Source organism: Ooceraea biroi, chromosome 9, assembly GCF_003672135.1.
Source record: "Ooceraea biroi isolate clonal line C1 chromosome 9, Obir_v5.4, whole genome shotgun sequence".
In the NCBI taxonomy this organism is placed as follows: Eukaryota; Metazoa; Arthropoda; class Insecta; order Hymenoptera; family Formicidae; genus Ooceraea; species Ooceraea biroi.
The window spans coordinates 5,576,549-5,598,698 of NC_039514.1; the positions used below are offsets into that span (position 1 = coordinate 5,576,549).

Consider the following 22,150-nt stretch of genomic DNA (forward strand, 5'->3'; position numbering starts at 1 on the left):
TCGCCAAGATCAAGGCAAGGTCACCTTACATTTTTTAAACGGAACCTCCTATTTTTTATTGCATATTCTTGTAGCTTACCTCGAGAATTTTTCAAAACAGTATAATATTATACACTTTGCGATATCCGTTTCGCAGTTATCGAATCTTTTATGAGATAAGATGTCTAGCCAAGTAAGGCAAAATCGATCGTGTATCCAGCTAGCGAAAACAAAGACCTAACCAAATCAAGATCGGGATATTTGGTGATCTGGAACGTAATCGACATAGTAAATACATTTTGTGGATGCTCATTTATCATAGTAATTGTTCGAAATGCGCACCATTCACGGTTTGACATTGTGCTATTCGATAAAAACTTGACATGGCATTCCTGATGAAATCCGGTTCAATTAGTGCACTTTCTTCCAGGATGACAAAGATCCTCTAGATTTTGTAGTTTCGTTTTATACACTCTGCCTTTTAAATGACCACATAAAAAGTAATCGAGTGGCGATAAATCTGGCGATTGCGGTGGCCACTTAATCCTTCCTCTTCTGCTAATCCACCGGTTAGGCAAAACTGCGTTTAAATAATTACGAACTTCTCTTCCGTAATGTGGTGCTGCATCGTCCTGCTGGAACCATATCCGATCAATGTTCTCACTACTATTGCTTGTATTGCCGAGAGTATCTGATTCCTCAGCATATCTTCATATTTCGCTGATGTCAAATTGCCATCAATTAACAATAGCCCGATCTTGATTTGGTTAGGTCTTTGCTTTCGCTGGCTGGATACACGTCCGATTTTGCCTTAGTTGACTGGATCCACGACTGATATTGCCTTACTTGGCTAGACTTATCTCATAAACGATTCGATAACTTCGAAACGGATATCGCAAAGTGTATACAATTATACTATCGCTGCGTTTTAAGTCTAACGAATTTGTTGGCGCGTAGTTGATGAATTGTTTCCTAGAGCGAGAAAATTACTGCATCTTAAGTCTAACAAATTTGTTGGAGTGCAGTTAATGTGTAAAAATTTGTCCGACCATCAGACATTACCAGTATATCGCGATTTAAAATTTGCATTTGAATTTACAATTATACTGTTTTGAAAAACTCTTGAGGTAAACTACAAGAATACGCAATAAAAAATTGGGGGTTTTGTTTAAAACATTTAAGGTAACCTTACCCATTTAAACATTTAAGGTTACCCTGACCTTGGCGACACCATCCAAGGTCAAACTGATAAGATCAGTAAATAGATCGTTTTAAAGCTTACAACTTTTATCTGAAACATTTTTCTGTAAAACTTATATTTTTCGAAGGTATTAAGGGTTTCGACCTTTTTGGGACACCCTGTTTGTGTGTGTGTATGTGTGTGTGTGTGTGTGTGTGTGTAGTGGTGTGCAAAAGTTTTGAGTCAAATTGTTTTTTAAGGTATATTATAAGATAATGAATTGCTCTCACAATTAATTGTGTAAAATAGTTGACATAAGAATCATACACATAATACACTATTTAAATAAAATTCAAACAATTTGTAAGTTATATATTTTCTATTTATTTAGTCGAATAATATTTATGCATTCAAAAGTATTGAGGTGTATTCTTATTATTTATAAGTGCTATTTGTTTACATTTTTCATGAAACTTTATGAAAAAGATATTTGCTTCGACTAAAATTTAATTTGTTGCCTGCCGCAATGCTGAAAAACACGAATCTTTAGTTACGCGAAATCATAATTAACCTGTTTCAACAAGGCAAGATGTCTCGAGAAATTGCTAATTCCTTATTAATTGATAAAAGTAAATAGGATTATTGCTAAATATAAATTTACTTTGTAAGAACCGTCTAGCTAATAAACCACAAAGCGATAAACCTCGCGAAACTACAAAGCGTGTCGATAAAATGATTAAAAGAAAATCAATAGCAAATGTTAAATGAATTACTATGGATATTTCTCGAAAACTACGAGAAGAGAAAGTTGCTTTCTCTCTCTCTCTCTCTCTCTCTCTCTCTTTCTCTCTGAGATGTTAGAGTACAATCTCGATATCTGAAGGAAGTGGGACTTATAGGGCGTGCTAGAAAAGCATTAATGCAAAAAATAAATAGACTCAATTAGATTTTGCAATGAAATATGAATATTGAGCTGAAGCTGATTGGCAAAAAGTGCTTTTTTCTGACGAGTTGAAGTTTTGGCAGTTATTGCAGAAGTGATGGCAGAAAGTATGTATGACGTCCGACAAGCACTAGATATAACTCAAGACATCAAATTTCGACCGTAAAACATAGTAGAGGTAACGTAATGGTTTGGGAATTATTTTCTTATGATGGTCCATTTGTTGAAATCAAGATCAAGGTGCATATTGAATGCTATCATGTATCAGGATATATTGACACAGCGTATGCTACCATATGCAATTAAGAAAATGCTACGTGATTGGATTTTCCAGCAAGATAACCGCAAACACTTATCAAAAGTACAATAAAAGAATTTCTTATCCCGAAAAAAAAGTCCAAATTCTTGACTGACCATCGCAATCTCCGGATTTGAAACTTATTGAGCATTCGTGGCAAGAACTCAAACTACGCATAGGAAATAAGCAGGGTTGTGTAACTTCAATTTTTTTTTTAACTAAGTAACTTCTTTAAGTTTATAGTTAACTAGCTGGCGCTTGTTCCTCGCGCGCTCGGTATATTTGGAAAATATAAAGCATAAAGAACGTATTTTTTTGCGACGCGCACATTTTTAGAAGTTGCAAGACGATTGCACATAGTCTATGTTACTCAGGAAGATCTAAGCTATCCACCAGTGAAAGAATTTTTCAAATCGGTTTAGTAGTTTCTGAGATTACCCCGAATAATGGAACAAACTTTACCTCTTTATTATATTAGTATGATGACCCAGAAATTAACTAAGTTTACGTTAAAAGTTACTTAAACAAATTTAACTTAATTAAAGTTAAGTTAAAAACTTAAACTTATTACAGTTAAAAGTTAATTAACATATATTGTTTTGATGCATTGCGACCAATCATTTTCACACAACTTTGATATTGATGAATTATTTTAATTTGTATAAAAAAAGTTAATAAGTTAATGTTAAAAATAATTAGTTGCATTTAAAATTAAGTTAAGTTAAGTTAATAACTTTTTAACTTTTTAACTTAACTTGTAACTATTTAACCATCTAATCCTAGAAATAAGAAACACTCAAGTAAGATTGAATTATAGCAAGAGTTGCAAAATCAAAATTTGCCACAAAAATTTACCACAAGATCGCATTTTTAATTTAATTGCATCGATGCCTCGCCGTTGTGCTGCAGTGATTGCTTCTAACAAGTAAACCTACGGAAGTGTCACTCTCCGATTTTTCTGAATTTGGATATGTTATAATACATGAAAAACTAAGGGACACGTATTTTTTTTTAGCGGCGGAAAAACATATTTAGGGGGTGAAACGACCCCCCAAAATGGGGGTAAAATGGAAAAATTGAGATATCTTTGAGACCAGTGAAGCGATTTTAATGATTTTTGGTATGAAAGTATCTTTCGATAGAAGACGAAAATCGGCCTAGGTATGTTGGAAGGGGAGTGAAAATTCAAAATCTTATTAAATACTCATGGTATAAAAGTGGGTATATAAAAGAAAAACCGTTGGAATTTGATAATCCTGTTGATTTCTGTTTTAAAAATTGTGAGACATCTTGCGGGTTCTGCAATGTGTGTGCAGTAATAAGATGTGCTTGGTGCAAAAAATCTTTGTGCATAATACATTTTTTTAACGAATATCATGTATGCAAAACTTTCAAAAAATGATTTAATTGTCAAATCAGCCATTTATAAAATAAAAGTAATAATAAAAAAATTAATGAAATAAAAACACAAAAAAAGTTAAAACGACAAAAAAAATAATAAAATTGAAATAACAAAAAAAATCTTTCGTTACCTGTACATAAGCGTTCTAACAATGAATCGTGTTCTAACACACTTACAGAAAATAGTGAGAGGCAAGGGGACTCACTCTAATCATTTTTCATTTCATTTTTTAGCTACATTGTTTAAACAATTTTGTTATAAACGATTAATATTTTTAACATGTTTAATTCACTTCACATAACTAACAATAAATGTCAAAAGTTGATTTTATTGTATTTTGAAAGTCGCATGTCGAGTTACTATCTATTCAAGTAATTTTTCGAGTTTTCGTCCGCCATATTGAATTTTGAAAATCTGATTTCAGATTCGGATTCAGCGACTTAAAAAACCAATATATTAAAAAGATTGAACAGTTAAAAAATATAGTTTCACAAGGTGTTTCATGCGCAATGCCAAACGAACGCGGCAATTTAGGGATTGTTTACCCCCCAAATATTTATATAAAACAAAACAAAAAAATACGTGTTCCTTAATTAGCTTTCCTCTTGAAGTTTTAATAGATTTTACTTCGATCAGATCAAAACTGATTTTTTGCAGCAAGAAATTGGTCACTTTAGGGGTAGTTCACCCCCTAATTTTCACTCCCCTTCCAACATACCTAGGCCGATTTTCGTCTTCTATCGAAAGATACTTTCATACAAAAAATCATTAAAATCGCTTCACTGGTCTCAAAGATATCGCAATTTTTCCATTTTACCCCCCATTTTGGGGGGTCGTTTCACCCCTTAAATATGTTTTTCCGCCGCTAAAAAAAAATACGTGTCCCTTAGTTTTTCATGTATTATAACATATCCAAATTTCAGAAAAATCGGAGAGTGACACTTCTGTAGGTTTACTTGTAAGTTGAAATTGAATTGAAAGGCATAGTAACAAAGTATTAAGTTTAAAGAAAAGTTTACAACACATTTTGTTATCTTTCAATAATACAATATTTTATTTTTAGTTATACATATATAAAAATATGTAGCGCGATACTTTTGCATTCTTTGTAATAAAACATTACAAAGAATAAAGTATTTAATTATTGAAAGTTTGTCAAGTTTATGTAATTAAAACACAAAAATAAATACATTGTGTTTATATATATATATATATATATATATATATATGTGTGTGTGTGTGTGTGTGTTCTTTTTAGTGATTATTATTAAATATATAATAAAAACTATTTGGCTCAAAACTTTTGTATGCCACTGTATGTATATGTATATATGTTAAATGTATATACATATACATATATATGAACAGACACGCACACACACGCAATCTCTTTCTTTAAATTCATAATTTTTTGCGTAAAACGTAAAAGTTTTACAAACGTATCATCGTATTTGCTCGTTTCAATTTGTGTCATTTATTTAAGCTTAATTAAGTTGGACTCAATTACAAATAATTTTAATCGAATGATCATAGTAGTAAAAATTTCTGACAATTTTCGTGTAAATTTGTTGTAATTTTCTTCAACATATTTCCGCCTCTAGCCTCTTATGATGGTATATTTAAAGTTTGTTTTTGTTATAGATATAATCATAATCATAATTTGAAATTTATATTTGAATCGAATTAATACAATTTTAGAACTCTGAGTAGTTTCGATTAAAAAATAATTCTTCGAAAAATCTTCATGTAATTTTTGATTGTGTTTTGAAATGAACTCATCGTTATATAAGGTGTGTCCCTCGAGACATTAAATATCAATATCATGTTACTACTTATAAATATAAAAATATATGATATTAAAAAAATACTCGGTAACTATCATGGGGCGATGTATGTTAAAATAGCTCTCTCTCTCTCGCGTGAAATAACAGAACTAGTAATCTATAGAATGTTTCGCTGGTACTCGGATCAATCAACGAAGGGTGCCTAGAGGGATTTAAATTGCGACGTGATTAGGTGGGAAATTGAGTCGAAATAGGTACCCACGATTAATGTTACTATCTCGATGAACAAACTGTCACGATTTGCGAAGGGGGAAGAGATGGAGATGAGAACAAGGAAGGGGACTATGTAGCGAGGGATTCAATTGATCCAAGGCGCGAATTACACACAGTCGTTATCATTTTATCAGTCGCGACCACTATCAGAGAATCCGTCGCGCCTTTATTGCACGATTCCGCAATTGATAAGATGAAATCTTAATTTGATATATTTTGTGGCAGCAATCACGTTTAATTAGAAGATTCCACAATCGAAAACATCCAATCTTAAAATCACATATTATGAACAAGAGAGAAAATATAATTATATTGGATCAGTCAAAAGTTCGATTCGATTTTTGCGAAAACATTTACTATATTGCATTCAGTAGAAACAAATGATTCATTAAATCAAGTAATCATCATCGGTTTTTTATGATGTAGACATTATCGGTATTGTTGTCTGTGTTATATGCAAATTATGATTTGAAAAATTCAATGTTGAAACAAACTTTTTGACTGACCTAATATATATATTATAAGTTTTATCTGTATTATTCTTTGTAACTCTCATTTGTTATTCTTTTCTTTTAATTTAATTTGTGGTATAATCCGTATAAAAAATTTATTAAAATAAATGTTCTTCAATCATTATATTCTTATGACAGTTACATGTTATTAATAATTGGACATAATATATAAATCACTACGTTAATTGCGTGTTTTAACACATTGGGCAATCTTTTAAAACGCACTTTATTAATTTATATGTGCAAATTATTAGTTTAAGCAGCTAAAGAGAAGAATTTTTCATTTCATTAAAATAAAATATATAAGAATATATATCGAGGAAGAGAAGCAGAAAAGCAGAAAAGCAGAGAGAGAGAGAGAGAGAGGGAGGGAGGGGGAGGGAGGGAGAGAGAGGAAGGGAAGGGGAGAGGGGAGAGAGAGAGAGAGAATGGTGTTTTTATTGCAAATTTTTCGATTTTTAATCTGTGGTTTTATCACTCTTTTCAAATAAAAAAAATTTTGCCCTCATATCTTGCGTTCGTGTGTTCTACCACCGCCGCAGTTATTTTCCCTTGATAGTCAACTTCTTTGACACTACCCTGAGTAAAACAGGAGATAATTTACACGTTTTGTACTTCCATTCCCTACTCCCACGTGGGACGTATGCAACAAGGTTACTCAGAAATCGATGTGGTGCAAAACCTTTTTGATGTGTGTAGAATATAAAGCAGAAGTAAAGGTCTTTTTAATACAATTTATGTATTCACAATCAAGTGAGTCTATCAGGAACTCAGTTCTTAGTTTTCATCTCACTTATTATACATAATAAGAAAATATATGATCAATTGTTTTTACTACTCATGTATTGCTTGCATACGTATAGTTAGCGCGAAATATTACTATGTCTCTTGATATACAGGGTGTTAATTTTTCATTCACTAAGTACATAATGTTATTCCTTATGAAAAGTTGAGTCAAAAATCCTGAATTATTTTTGTCTACAGCGCGTATGGTTGGCGCCTTTTTTTTGAAAAGTATCTTAATTGAAATAATTTATGAATTTATATTACAAATACTTTCTGTTCTCAAATATTTCTTTCTCAAATAAAATTCGTGCAATAACAACAACTTCTCAAATTTGTTGCATTTGTTTTTCTCTATTTGTTTTCTCTATTGCAGTTAGGTATAGCTACTGGTTTCCTATTTCCGCCGATGTTGGTGCTCAACAGTGATAACATCCATGTCGTAGAAATGGGTTTACAATTTATGTTTTATACTGTTGCAGCTTTTACATCGTTTGTATTAGTTCTCATATTATACTGTACGTATAAAAGTTATTTATCGAATGGTTACACATAGTCTGTTCATGCTCTGGCGATCGATTTAAAAACTGGTTTTTCCTGCAACGTAATCTCTTGATAAGTGGTTACGTTATGAAGCTTGATATTTCAGCTATAAATATCCAAACTTTCAAGGTGTTAGCGAAATTAGTTTTGACATTAATATGACAGTACTTTGTTGATGCTTCTCAAAAACTACTGTAGAGCAAAGAACCAATACTAAATTTGATTGATTCTGTGTGACTTCTAGCTATTCTCAGAATTCAAGTTGACGATGCAGGAAAGCATTACACGAGACTATTCAAAACATCCAAAGAGTTTTGACCGAGGTTTTGGAGGCAATTCCGAAAACGGAGTACAATAACTACTTCAAAAATTTTTTAATCGCTTCTAGCGTTGTATTGTCTTAGGAGTGTATGTTGAAAAAAAAAGATAATTGATGTCTTGTAAGTTTTTCGGTACTAATTGCACCAGAGTCTGGACAGTCTATGTATGCATCTTATAAATCTTAAGGACGTATTTGGAACAAATAATATAATTATTTCTGCTAGTTTTCTATAAGTGAAATATACATATTTTAATTATTTACGCATGAGGTTTTCCTCATTTAACAAAAATCAAAACTTTATAGTTTTCAAGGCAGCACCGCCTTTACCACCTAGTCCCGCTCAAGCTGTGCAAAGAGAAAACGTCGAAAACGATGTAAATTTTTTTCACTCCATCAAAAGACTGTTTACCAACAGTGGCTATCTGTTACTTTTACTCAGCTATGGCATTAATGTCGGTATTTTTTATGCCATTAGCACTCTACTGAATCGTATTGTTATTGAATACTTTCCGGTAAGTTTCTCCTCTTGAAAATTACGCGAACTTGCTTCTTTATTCATATAATTAGTTTCTTTGTAATTTTAAATTCTATCTGTAGAAATTGCATATATTCATAATTACAATATATATAATTTTGGATTCATGTACGAGTATAGTTATGTCCCTCCTTACATGGTAAAAAAATTAATAATTCTTTCTTTTTAGGGACATGAACAAGACGGTGGTCGAATCGGGTTAACGATAGTTTGTGCTGGAATGTTGGGTTCTGTTGTGTGTGGTATTATATTAGACAAAACGCATAAATTCAAGTAAGTAGTCATTATATTTCTACAAAATTATGGCTTTTTTCTTATTATTCTTAATATTGTTTATCAGTTTAATACAGACTTGTATTTATTTCGTAGTACTTTATTTCGAACTGATTTATTGGATAAATTAAGAATGATAAAAATTAAAAAATTTTATCATTTGCAATTTTATTATCCTTTTTTCCTTCTTCAACTTTTCTGTTCTTTACTTCCCCCTCTTTCCTCCCCTTTCCTTCTCTGTTTCCCTTTCGCTTTCCTCTTCTCTCCCTCTCCCCCTTTCCCATCGTTTTCATATTTCTTCTATCTCTCTTTTTCTTTTCTATATTTTTGTTTCTTTCCTCTATTATATTTTTTTCTTGTTGAGATAGCCGCTTAGAGCCAGGCCTAGCACTATAAGTCAATTTATGACGTTTTAAATAATATAAGAATAGAAGAAAATGTACATTAATTAAAATGACGCAAATTATAGGGAAACAACGATTGGAGTATATCTGTGCTCATTCGTAGGAATGATAATATTTACTTTTACATTGGATACTGATGGAATATATGTTGTCTACATCACGGCTGGCATTTTAGGGTAAAAATCTAATTATTTTTGCTATGTCAAAAGTTTTCTTGGAAAATGCAAGTAATGCATTTTGTTAGAATATTAACAATATTGACAAACTTACTTTTTATAAAACTTCATATAAATTGTACTTCATATAAATGAAATTAGTATTTTGACTATTAGGATTTACACTATAATCATTTAGAAGTACCATTTACATATTTACATTACTCTAATAATTGTTTTTATCCAAAATTCAGTATTTTTCTTTAAAAATTCGCATAATCGATCCTTACTTATTTATAACTCTCTTTGGATTAATGCTTCAAAATTTGTTTCCAGCTTTTTCATGACTGGTTATTTACCGGTCGGTTTCGAACTCGCTGCAGAACTCACGTATCCAGAACCGGAAGGAACAGCAGCTGGCTTGTTAAATGCTGTAGTACAGATCTTCGGAATCATTTTCACCACGCTCTATGGATATCTGTTCGACGTGTGGGGTAACTTTTGGGCGAACATCGCATTATCCGTAACCCTCGCGCTGGGTGCCTTAATTACGATTATCATACCGAATGATCTAAGACGCCAAAACGCAAAAGCTTGTTAGTTCGTACAACAATTAACGTAATGACGAATAACGAATCCTTTGAATGGATTACATAAAACTTGCGCAACCAGTATGAGCTGGTTTCCACATTTTAGTAACACGTCGTCATAGCGCATGTGAGATCTTGATTAATTGTTTACATGAATACATAATAAATGCGAAAATTAGGCTATTTTCTTAGGAGAACGTATATCTTTTCTAAAAGTAGACAGAGCAATAGGTGTCTACAAATGGCCAAATACTGTCATATATGTAACAAACATTATTTTCCATAAAATTCCATAATATTAGAGCTTTATTTTGATATAGTTCTTAGCATGTAATTGTTCAACGTATTTAACATTGAAAATTAAGACATTGTGCCAAATTATACTAAACAACCCATCTTTTATGAAGTTAAATTTATAAAAAATCTGTAGTGTGCGATTAATTGTAATTGGCACTGTTGTAATATAATATTTAATTATTGTTGCAATAACTTGTTTTTTGTTTCTTTTTTGTTCATACTGCATAGTATAAAGATGACGAAACTGTAGAACCGTTTCTTTTTTCGGCGTACGCATGCGCCGTGAGATATACCGTTGCGTTTGAGTATCTCTAATGTGACAATAACGTTCGTCTTTTCCACGTAAGTTAAACAGAGTACTCGATACACAATTGTCAATTATTTTTCTCTCAGTTGTCTTTCTCTAATTTGTATACTGAATAAAGACTCTGCTGTTGTTGTTCTTTAATTGCGTGGAGTATTTATTGCCATAACCTCGCAGTAGGCACTATAAGCAAAACGTTCTTTGGCATAATAAAAGAAATAGTTGCTTGACATAAGTTTCCTTTAAGTTGCCATCATGTTGCTGTCACCGGAAGAATAGTAATTTCGTTAAGGGCTAATGACCCCGTAGACTGAGAACCTAACGGGCGCGTCTCCAGGTGGCGGATAGGAGGCCCGGTGGGTGGCGCTCGGGCCCGGAAATAAACCTCTGTTTGCCGGTGGCGCGAGCTCGCCGGGTAGTGGCGGTTATAACTGGCCCCGCAGGTGTAAAGCCCTGCTGGGGTGAGGAAGACCGTCGCCGTGAACCAACTCCCCAAGTCAAGCTGGAAGCTATCGTGGCGAGGGCTGCGTGGCACTGGGGGAGCAGTGTCGTAAACGATGCCTCTGGGGAACCGGGCGAAACCCCAGAGTATATAGCCTTCCGTGTGTGCAGAGGGCTCCACGCACGGTGACCGTATATTTCCCTCCTACTCGTGGGACCAAAAAATGGAACTTGAGGATACACCAAACAAACAAAACACAACCACACCAACCGAGGGAGCTAAGCGAACCTCGAGATACGTAGATCCGCAAACGGGAAAGAAACTCTCGGGAGCGGCTATACGGAAATTAAAGAAAGAAACTGCTCGACAACAAGGTACGGAACCCAGGGGACACAAGAGACCTAGGGAGTAGCACACAACACCATCGAGCGTCGAGAAAAGACCGAGGGAGCTTACGCAAACCTCGCACAAGTCTTTTAGCGATGCAGCAGCCGGGATCAAAATGGCAATAATCAACACAGCCCACCCGGAACAAATTATTACGGAGGAGCAGGCCCAGACACTGAAGGAGTGGTTGCTCCAAAAGGTTAAGGAGGCAGAATCCGAAGAGTTGTCTCCCAGATTCCTTGAATGCAGACTCCGCGGGAGCGCATTGCTGATCTCTTGCTATGACCAGGCTACCAGAGACTGGCTGGAAAGGAGGCTAAGGGAGGATGCACCAACAGAACCATCGGGTCTGAGGCTTATCGAGGCCAAAGACTTGACTCAACCGATCAAGGCGATGGTGTTTATACCAGGACCTGTTACAGACCCGAAAAAGATCTGGAGAAGGATCGCCTTACGGAATAAACCTCTCAACACAGAGGGATGGCAGACGATCAGTCAAAAAGAAGAACCGAAAGGGCAACTCCTTGTAATAAGGATGGAAAAGACCTCTTGGGACAAACTAGGAGAGGTGGCTCAGTATCGCCCATTCCTGAACTTTGGCCGGGTCGAGTTCAAACCCCTCATAAAGAAGGGCGAACCACCGGAAAAAGTACCGACGACGATGGGTATAGTGGCAACAACAGCCACAACAACAACACTGGCAACGGACATGACGATGGAGGTGGAGGACGAACAAGGAGCGAGTCCTAAGGTCCGGGAGGAGGGCCAACCGTAGGTAAGCCTTCACGACAAAAATAGTACAAATAAATTTGCATCACTGTAGAGCTGCATCATATAATCTCAGTGCCTATATGGCCAGGATGCAGTTGGACCTGGCTCTGATTCAAGAACCCTGGTTCTATAAGGGGGGATCAGAGGGCTCACCGGCAGCGGGACGGTAATCTGTGCTCCGTCTCCAGATGGGGCTCCCAGGGCAGGCATCGTGGCCAAAAATTCACTCAGCACATTACCACTCACAGAGTATTGTTGCAGAGATCTTGTAGCAGTAAGGTTGGAGGGCACTAGGGAGGGGATACCGAGGGACATAGTAGTCGCATCGGCGTACCTTCCCTATGATCAGTCCGCAGGACCTCCAACCGAAGAAGTCAGGAGGCTGATGGAATACTGTAGGGGAAAGAACCTGCAGCTTATCATGGGATGTGACGCTAATGCACACCACATAATATGGGGGAGCAGTGACACAAAGAGCAGGGGTGAGTACCTTATATAATATTTGATATCTAATAATCTGGAGGTGCTTAATTGCGATAACAGGCCGACATTTGTAACAACAAATAGGCAAGAAATTATTGATATGACCGTAGCTACGTTAGATATAAGCAAATCGGTGTGTAACTGGCATGTATCGGATGAATCCTCACTCTCCGATCATAGGTATATCAGGTTTGACATAGATAGTAAACATACTCAGTGCGTGGAAAGTAGGAATCCCAGGAAAACTAACTGGGACAAATACAAGAACGTACTGGAGACAAAACTGGGGGAAGGCCCCACTAAGGCGACGACACCCACAGAAGTGGAATTGTTGGAATCGAGTATCAGAACAGCAATTCATACAGCCTACGAGGAAAGGTGTCCTCTCAGGAGAACGAGGGCCAAGAAAAAGGTCCCATGGTGGACGGAAGAGCTCTCGAACTTGAGAAGGAAGGTAAGGAAACTATTCAATAGGGCTAAATCTACTGGAGCCTGGGAGGAATATAAAACCTTGCTCACCGAGTATAATAAATCCATACGCAGGGAGAAAGGAACCGAGTGGAGGAGGAAATGCAAGAGCATAGAGAGCGCACCTGAGTACAAAAAGCTCCAGACTACAAAAAGCACTGCGTAACGAAAGTAATAATCAGCTGGGAACCATGAGAAAACCAGACGGCAGCATTATAGATAACAGAAAAGAGTTACTGGAACATTTGCTTCACACACACTTTCCGGGGTCAAGAAGACCTGATGAGGAAATCTTCGGGCAGAATTTGGAACAACACCCTAGGATTAGGGCATCCAAAGAAGACTGGAGAAAAGCCTCAAAAGTAATAAGTGGAGATAAAATCAGATGGGCGATCAAAACATTTGAACCATTCAAAGCACCTGGCAGCGATGGCATTTTTCCAGCAATGCTCCAGCAGGGCATAGAACTTCTGCTAACCAGACTCTGTGCCCTGTTCAAAGTCAGTCTAGCTTTGGGATATATACCAGAGACCTGGAGATCGATAAAAGTGGTATTTATACCTAAACCAGGAAGAGAAAGATACGATCATGCTAAATCTTTTCGACCTATAAGCCTGTCGTCGTTTCTACTTAAGACCTTAGAGAGACTGATAGACAACTATATCAGGAGGCAATGCCTAAAGGATAGACCTCTGCATATAAATCAGTTTACTTATCAACCGGGCAAATCCTGTGAATACGCTATCCACGAGCTGACAAGCAGGATAGAAAAGGCACTAGGGGACAAGGAGATAGCCCTGGGCGCCTTTATGGACATCGAGGGTGCCTTCGACAATACCTCCTTCACATCCATAAGGAGGACTACTGAGAGGTATGGAATCGGTACCACTATGAGCCGGTGGATTGACAACATGCTTCGAAGTAGAAGGGTTTGGACCCAGCAAGGGCTTTCCTCGGCGGAAGCGTTGGTAGCCAGAGGGTGTCCGCAAGGAGGAGTACTCTCGCCACTGCTGTGGTGCCTGGTAGTAGATGAGCTTCTGTGGAGACTATCAGGGGTTTACGCATTAGCTTATGCGGATGATGTCACCATACTAGTATCTGGGAAATTCGGGGATACTGTATTAGACTTAATGCAACAAGCGCTGAGAACTGTGGAAGTATGGTGTAAGGATGGGGAATTATCAGTCAACCCAGGTAAAACCTCTATTGTTCCATTTACTCGTAGAAGGAAATTGGAAGGGTTGAAGAATATATCTGTGATGAACACGGAGATACCTATGTCGAAGGAAATCACATTTCTAGGGGTTATTCTAGATGCAAGACTCACCTTTTCTCCTCATGTGGAAAGGACAACGAATAAAGCCATCAGGGCATTTTGGGCCTGTAGAAGGACATTCGGAAATACATGGGGACTACAACCGAAAATGGTACATTGGATATACATAGCGGTGATCAGACCCATGCTGACATATGCATCCGTGATCTGGTGGCACAAAACGAAACAGACCACCTGTAAGACCAGCCTAGTCAAAGTACAAAGACTGGCGTGTCTGGGTATCACGGGCGCAATGAGAACTACGCCCACTGCGGCGATGGAAGTCATGCTGAGGATACCACCCTTGCAGCTAGTAATACAACACGCGGCAATACTAGGAGCATACAGGATTAAGATCTCAGCAGGTATTACAACTTCGCGAAGAGGTGACAATACAGAAATCTTTAAGAAGCTAGAGGAAAACAGCATATTGATGATGGATCCAGATAGTATAATCAGAACCCCATCCCCTCGGGATGGCCCCTTGAACCATTATAGGGAAGAAAGAGAACTGGGAAGAAGATAAGAAAAGATTACCGAAGGGAGAAACCTGGTACACGGATGGTTCAAAGACATCTGTGGGCACAGGGGCGGGAATCTTCGAACCGGAATCAAGAACAGAGATCAGCTAAAGCCTGGGACGGTTCGCCACAGTATTCCAGGCAGAGATAACAGCTATACTGGTTTGTGCTAGAGAGATGATAAGGAGGAGCTATGAAAATAGACGGATCCTTATCTTAACAGACAGCCGGGCAGCACTCTCTGCACTGAATGCCCAGGAGATAAACTCCAGGTTGGTGTCCGACTGTATAAAGGAGCTAAACACTGTGGCAGTTAAAAACACAGTCATGCTAATTTGGATACCTGGACATCAGGACATAACCGGTAACTGCAGGGCAGACCAATTAGCGAAAGAAGGAGCCAGTAGGGAAAACGCCGATCCGGGGTCGACTTGTGATATAGCATATAGTACGGTTAAGGGTACGGTGGCGGAACTACTGGATAAGGCACACGGTAAATATTGGAAGGAACTGTGCGCTCATGTGCACTCAAAGTGGTTCCTGTGCAACATTGTTACCGAGAAAAAGGCTAGTGAAATTATCTCAAGCAGTAGGAATCGGATCAGAGTGCTGATCGGAATAATGACAGGGCACTGCCACCTAAATAAACACCTACACAGGATAGGCATAAGGGAAACGGATATTTGCAGGAATTGCTTGGATGACGAGGAGACTCCCCTCCACCTCCTTTGTACCTGCGAAGCCCTTGTGACATAAAGAATCCAACACTTTGGAGAAGAGAAGTTACAACTTAGGGAGATACATAAATTACCATGGTCAAAGCTAATTAGCTTCTTTGAAGAGCTAAAGATTTACTAGGGCTTTTGGGATTTCACTAGGGGATAGCACAATAAGCCTTAAAGGCTGTGGTGTTTGGGCGAAAGACCACCCCGTTTTAGTTATTATTATTTATTATTAAGGGCTAATGACATTATGCAGACAACGGTTGCCGTGTAAACGAGCAGAAATATTGTAACATACTTATTTCCATAAACATTGTCACAATCTGTTAGAAACCGTTTTTATATGGAAATGGCGGAAAAATTTGGAAAAAATTTCCGCCAATTGAATGGAAGCATATGTAGGCATGTAATTCTATTATCATGAATATAATGATTAATATATATGAAAATGCAATTAATAATAATAACTATAGGGCGTATCCCGTTTCGACACGTAACGATTGGACACCGCATGATTGAACAGGTAATATTGGACACGGAACGATTGGACACCGCACTATTAGACACTGCACGATTGGACACCAATTTACAACCGATGATAAGACGCTACGACGCTGCGATGCTACCATGCTTACTTTACGCATACGTGCGATATTTAATAAATTTAGAAAGCATTGTTGAGAGTATATGAAGCAAGGTTCCACGCAAAGTAAAGTTCTACATTGTAACTTCCACGCAGTACTTTTGGTCACCCCAAAGGTTTGTTATTTTCTTTACGTGGAAGAGTACTAGGTGACGGGCGAAGCCAAGCATATACTTTCTCAGTATAAAAAATTAATAATATTAAAGTAAAAAAGTTTATACTGGGAAAGTATCCACACTGTATCCACGCATGTACTTTGCAAAACAAAGCAATGTTTACTCTACATCTAATTTTGACTCTTACTTATTAGAATGAACTTTGCTAATATATTGCACACTTAAGCTGGAGACACAATGCGAGGTGATAGCGATAGGAACAGAGAATAACTAATCGCGTTGCTCGATGTGGTCATCCGTACTCAAATCGTGTAACGCGATTGGTTATTCCCTGTTCCTATCGCTATCGCCTCGCATTGTGTCTCCAGCTTTAGAGCCAGCGCACGTACATTGTCGTAGCGTCTTATCATCGGTTGTAAATTGGTGTCCAATCGTGCAGTGTGTAATAGTGCGGTGTCCAATCGTGCGGTGTCTAATCGTTCCGTGTCCAATATTACGTGTCCAATCGTGCGGTGTCCAATCGTTACGTGTCCAAATGGAGGCCACCCATAACTATTGTTACGTACGCGAGGTATCACGGGACGGATAGCACAGCCACGAACACACAAAAGAAGAAAGCGTCTGTTGTAACGGCACAAAGTTATATATAATTGAAATAAATTATGTACACTATATATAAGTTCAACTCGCCGTTTTAATTCCGCGAGCGACGGAAAGTATCAACGTGGTGATTCCGCAAGCGACGGAATTATCACCGTGACGATTCCGCGAGCGACGGAATTGCACGCACTGAAAGAGACGGACTTTGCGTTTAGTTGATTGCCAGATACTTTTGATACTTTGCAGACTGACTGTGAAGTGAGTCCGCGGATCGCTTGGAGCTCTATTTGTAGAACCCGTGAATTTTGGCTAGGCCCAATCGATTTCAAAGTTTTGGGGGTGACCCCCGCGTGCCGCACGCGATTGGCACATGGTTGGGCCTCACGCAGCCCGGTGATAAGGAACATGCGCGGAGCGAGCCGCAGGCCGAGCGATTGGCCGTCGCCGTCTGACGTCATCTCCTCGCGCATGTCTCCTGAGAAAAGTCGCGAGTGAACGGTTAAATTGCAGTTGATGTTTGTCTCAATTTTGCGGGACAAACAGCGTGGGAAGAAAATATTTGTCCCAAATTTCCTTCTCGATTTCAATTCTCGAAACTTCTCGACTGACTTTATGAGACAAACATCACCCGCACAGCTATTGAATGATCAATTTCTCAGACGATTCGGTTTCCGAAAATTCCTTTAATGCAATTCCGAACAACTATAGACCCTATTTTGCGCTTTACACTCAAGAGTAGCAGTCACATAGATATGTGTAAATATATCTTATATGTATATAATGCATTTGTTATCTAGTGCTCATTCTAGTGACAAAGATCTTTTTTATCGAGACATTTTTTCCAAAAAATCCTTTTGTTGCTACCTCGGGGATATTTTCCTGATTATGAATACCACAGGTATATGCGATAATTCTCTTTGTAGTTTGCTCGGAAAACTGTAACATATATACCAATAATACTAATTCCGAAGTCTCCGCGAGACGTCTCAAGTCGCGTCTATTGTTCCACTTCACGAGACGGTGGATAAGCTCGTGGGGGAAGGTATCAATTGCCCACAGTGCAATTGCGCACATTGCGCACTAGGCCAATAAAATCAATCAAATTTAACCTAACCTAACCAAACTAAGCACTTTGATTGGTCTAGTGCGCCATGTGTACAATTGAGATGCTCCCAGCTCGTGGATCGTCGGTTAAGTTGTTGGTACAGCGTTCTGTGTTCGTATGGACATTCTGTTGTTTTTGACTGGTGTTGTAAATTACTGTTGTAATACTGTAAGAGGCGAAAAATAACTAGGAGACTGCTTTAGCTTTGAACTCGAACTCTCCGGGATCCCGGTTCCACACGCCTAGGTCTTAGTGTGTAAGGCCAATACTCCTACTGTTGTCATACTATTGTTTTCATTCTGATCCTCTACGCGACCTGATGGTCTCTACCATCTCTCCATATCTTGCAATACTACATGCAGTATAAACGCTAATATAATAACCAAAAAAAGAAAAAAAGAAGCCTAAAACATCTTTGATTTGTACGAGATCGGTAAGAGACTCACGGACTAAAAACAACGAAAAGAATAATTAAGACGGGAATAGTAATAAACTATGTGTTTTTCGTACACTTGATTGCTAAATATTAAGTGCTACTTTTACATTTATTTGTAACAATTTCAGATTTGAAACAGTGTACAAAGTGTATTTTCGGATGCTATAACCTATAAATTGAATACACATTATCTTTTGCTCGCATCATTTTGGATTTTTAATGGTTTTGGATATATTTCGTGTGGAGAGAAATTGTTCCAGCTACCAGTTGAAAAGTATACTTCGGAGAAATTTATGTACAATGCCGTTGCAGTAAGTGCAAACATATATACCCACACAGCACACTTTATCCTGAGGATATTCCAAATTGTCGCAGATTTACTAACACAATCCCAAAGATATCCAAGTATGTAGCATCTAGGATATCCCAAAAGGATATCGTTACGATATCTTACTGAAATCTTCGTATCGCGTGATATCGACAGGATATCTATCGCATGTCAGGATATCATCACATTTCATACAGTACAAAAGTCTAACGTCGTAGGGATGTCCACAGAATATACAATGTTCTTTAGGTATCCCTTCAATGTCTCTCGGACTTTTGTGCTGTATGGGATAATGATACGATATTTCATAGCATCACTCGGACATCCTATGGATATTGTCTGCGATATTTGTAGGATATCACATAGGCGGATACTTGTGCATATTTTGTACATCTCTCGGATAACTGAGATCATCTTGGGATATCTTATGGCTATTGCGATATCCCAAAATGATATCTATGGAATATCTCTCAGATAAAGTGTGCTGTGTGGGATACATATTATACTATATTATAATTTGTATTCAAGAAGTTGCTACGTACTTTCTCTTTACTGTGACAGTATTTTCACGGTTTTATAATTCACATTTTATAGTTTTTCTACATAGTTTAAATATTTTACTCGTCTTGCTGTACAATATTGTATTTAGATTGATTGCAAAATACTTATTGATAAAATTTGACGGAAATATTTAGATTGTTGGACAATATTCAATAATAAACGATTACACTTGAAGCTAAAATAAAAAAAGAAATGAAGTGGCAAAAGAACAATTAAACTTCATAATTTTACTTGAGCCGAAAGTACTGGATTGAGTTTTTGGTAAATCTACCGATTAGCGAACCCACCTTCTATCACCTTGTCCTTGACATATATTATAGAGGTCACCCTCCTGAGTGACCTTCAAAAGCCGTCGGTCGTTGTTTACTAAAAAGTTATTAACAAAAGAAGTTTAATGATTTTGCACGAATTTTCAGCCGTCCACGACAAGCAAAAGGTTATACTTTCCGAAACTGGAGCCCCGGATACATACGCTCGGTTTCAGCCCGCTTCGCCGGAGGGCGGGGGGCGAAGCCCCTGCCCCCCACCCTCCCACGAAGCGGGTTGAAAACGAGCTATCCGAGGCTCCAATTTCGGAAAATATAACCTAACCAGGTTAAGTTAGGTTAGGTTAGGTTAAAGCAGAGAATATTTTGTATTTAACTATTTATGCTTTTGGTTAAAGTGAAGAATACTTTGTACTTATATTAAAAGAAACTATTCTATATATTAACGATTCACTCCTTTAAATGACTTTCCTTCCTTCGTTCATATACAAATTCGTCGTTTATATCTTTCAATATTCAAAATAACTACTATATTTGCAAAATTTTTTTTGTTAATAACTTTTTCATAAACAACGATCGACGACTAAAACCTAGTGCGCGTTATTCGGGAAGGTGACCTTTGTAATATATGTCAATATTATGTTCTTGGTTCGCGTAGACAGCTGAAAATTCGTGCAAAATCATTAAACTTCTTTTGTTAATAACTTTTTAGTAAACAACGACCGACGGTTAAAACTTGCACAATGTTACTCAAGAGGGTGACCTCTATAATATATGTCAAGGACAAGGTGATAGGAGGTGGGTTCGCTAATCGGTAGATTTACCATATGATTATTTTATTTAATTTTTCCAGTAAATGTGTTGTTTTAACAATATAAACAAATCACAATCAAAAATATTTGTTTAAACTTTATTTCAACAAAATATTGTACGAATAAAAGCAAATAAAAAGTTATAACAATAATTGCCTCCATACGATCAAACTGGCAATTTCATTAGTTATCAACAACACACAACGTTTCAATCATGATTAGGGTCCTTATCAAGTGCAATAATGTAAAACAAGTCACTCTTGCCTGTTTGTCTTAGTAGTATGCGGATGTGTTTCCTTCAAATCCTTTGAAATTTCTTTATTGCGTGAAAATTGCTTTCTGGCAAGAGTGACTTGTTGTACATTATTGCACTTGATAAGGACCATAATCATGGTTGAAACGTTGTGTATTGTTGATAACCAATAAAATTGCTAGTTTGGTCATTTGAAGGAAATAATTATTATTAAATTATCCTGGCGGTATTAATTAGTTGATATTTAAAGGAGTTATATTTTAAAGTAATTAGTCTTCTAAAGACGCTACATATACAATAGGAAAAGTTTACTTATACAAAGTTAACAAATGTTTATCTTACTTTATGTTTATCATGTTTATTATATATATGATAGAGAATACCAGCATAAAAAAATACATTTCAGTTTAGTGTATAAAATAAAATAAAAAATTGATACGTATACGTGGATACTAAGATTAAGATTAAGTTGATTCATGTCTCTTCTTTTATTGTTTTTGCAGTGTGAATAACAGCTTCATATTTTTATCTAAAGATGTCTGGACAGTGCTCTTTACACCAAAAATTTTCCTAGTTTTACATAAAATTGAGCCAGGAGAATTCATTTACATTTCGGGGTAAAGAAATGCCTGTCCTGAACTCTTGAATGGATAGATTTTTCATCAGTTCCCGAAATTCTCAAAATTGACATTAGTACGGATCACGGACTTGAAGGACGGAGCATAGTTCTGAGGGGGTGAAGCAATGGTGGGGGGGGGGGGGGAATTTGATCGTCGGCCATTGATTATATGGACCACTAGTAGTGTCACCTATCGATAATCAACTATATCATCTGTTTGTATATTTGGTAATACAGAGTATTTTACATATATATGTGTCTGTGTGTGTGCGTAATACTCTGTATTATACATATACAGGGCTTTCGAAAAGTATCGGACCCACCCCCTATCTCAGAATCTATGCATCATAGGGAAAAATGACCCGAACAAAAGTTTTATGGTTCATAAAGTTCTGTTTTTTTGTGACCTCAAATTTGACCTTGATCTCGACCTTGAAGGTTATTTGAAGGTCAATTTGCGTTTTTTTAATGGGAATTGCTATTTTTGACCCCGGATTTAGAAAGAGCGGGAAATTTTACGTTCAGATATGTAATCTTGTGATGGTCAAAATGACATCCAAGGCTGATCTTCAAGCCTTTTGACCTTTATCAAATCACAGTTGTTGGTTTCTCTCACTCTTAGTCTTATCCAGGGACAACGAACGTGGACGTGGTGAGAATCTGCCCCCTTGGGGTGCTTGATTATCGTGAGACCCCTTGCCTCTCACGATTTGGGGTGCTTGATT

The 22,150-nt window shown here is 37.1% G+C and overlaps 3 protein-coding genes across 10 annotated transcripts in view; all 3 read left to right on the forward strand.

The window, feature by feature from the left end:
• Positions 1–10,718, forward strand: part of LOC105276628 (uncharacterized MFS-type transporter C09D4.1) — a 39,896-nt gene extending 29,178 nt beyond the window's left edge. For all 4 annotated transcript variants that reach the window (XM_011334407.3, XM_011334408.3, XM_020030785.2 and 1 more), the window contains exons 5-9: positions 7,531–7,672; positions 8,323–8,531; positions 8,724–8,827; positions 9,297–9,407; positions 9,723–10,718. In XM_011334407.3, the coding sequence (XP_011332709.1) occupies positions 7,531–7,672; positions 8,323–8,531; positions 8,724–8,827; positions 9,297–9,407; positions 9,723–9,987 (831 nt within the window). In that variant the 3' untranslated portion in view covers positions 9,988–10,718. The remainder of the gene's footprint in view (positions 1–7,530; positions 7,673–8,322; positions 8,532–8,723; positions 8,828–9,296; positions 9,408–9,722) is intronic.
• A 779-nt stretch (positions 10,719–11,497) lies between these two features.
• LOC105276633 overlaps positions 11,498–22,150 on the forward strand; it is an 89,686-nt gene continuing 79,033 nt past the window's right edge. For 2 of the 5 annotated variants that reach the window (XM_026972707.1, XM_026972710.1), the window contains exons 1-2: positions 11,498–12,181; positions 12,439–12,659. In XM_026972707.1, the coding sequence (XP_026828508.1) occupies positions 11,522–12,181 (660 nt within the window). In that variant the 5' untranslated portion in view covers positions 11,498–11,521 and the 3' untranslated portion in view covers positions 12,439–12,659. Of the gene's footprint in view, positions 12,182–12,250; positions 12,660–18,714; positions 19,717–22,150 lie in introns of those variants that run through there. The other 3 variants (XM_011334412.1, XM_026972709.1, XM_026972708.1) reach the window with 3 other exon arrangements.
• Positions 12,258–13,294, forward strand: LOC105276634. Its single transcript, XM_011334415.1, has 3 exons — positions 12,258–12,343; positions 12,439–12,659; positions 12,771–13,294. Exons 1-3 carry the CDS (start codon positions 12,258–12,260, stop codon positions 13,292–13,294), a joined length of 831 nt encoding a protein of 276 aa, XP_011332717.1.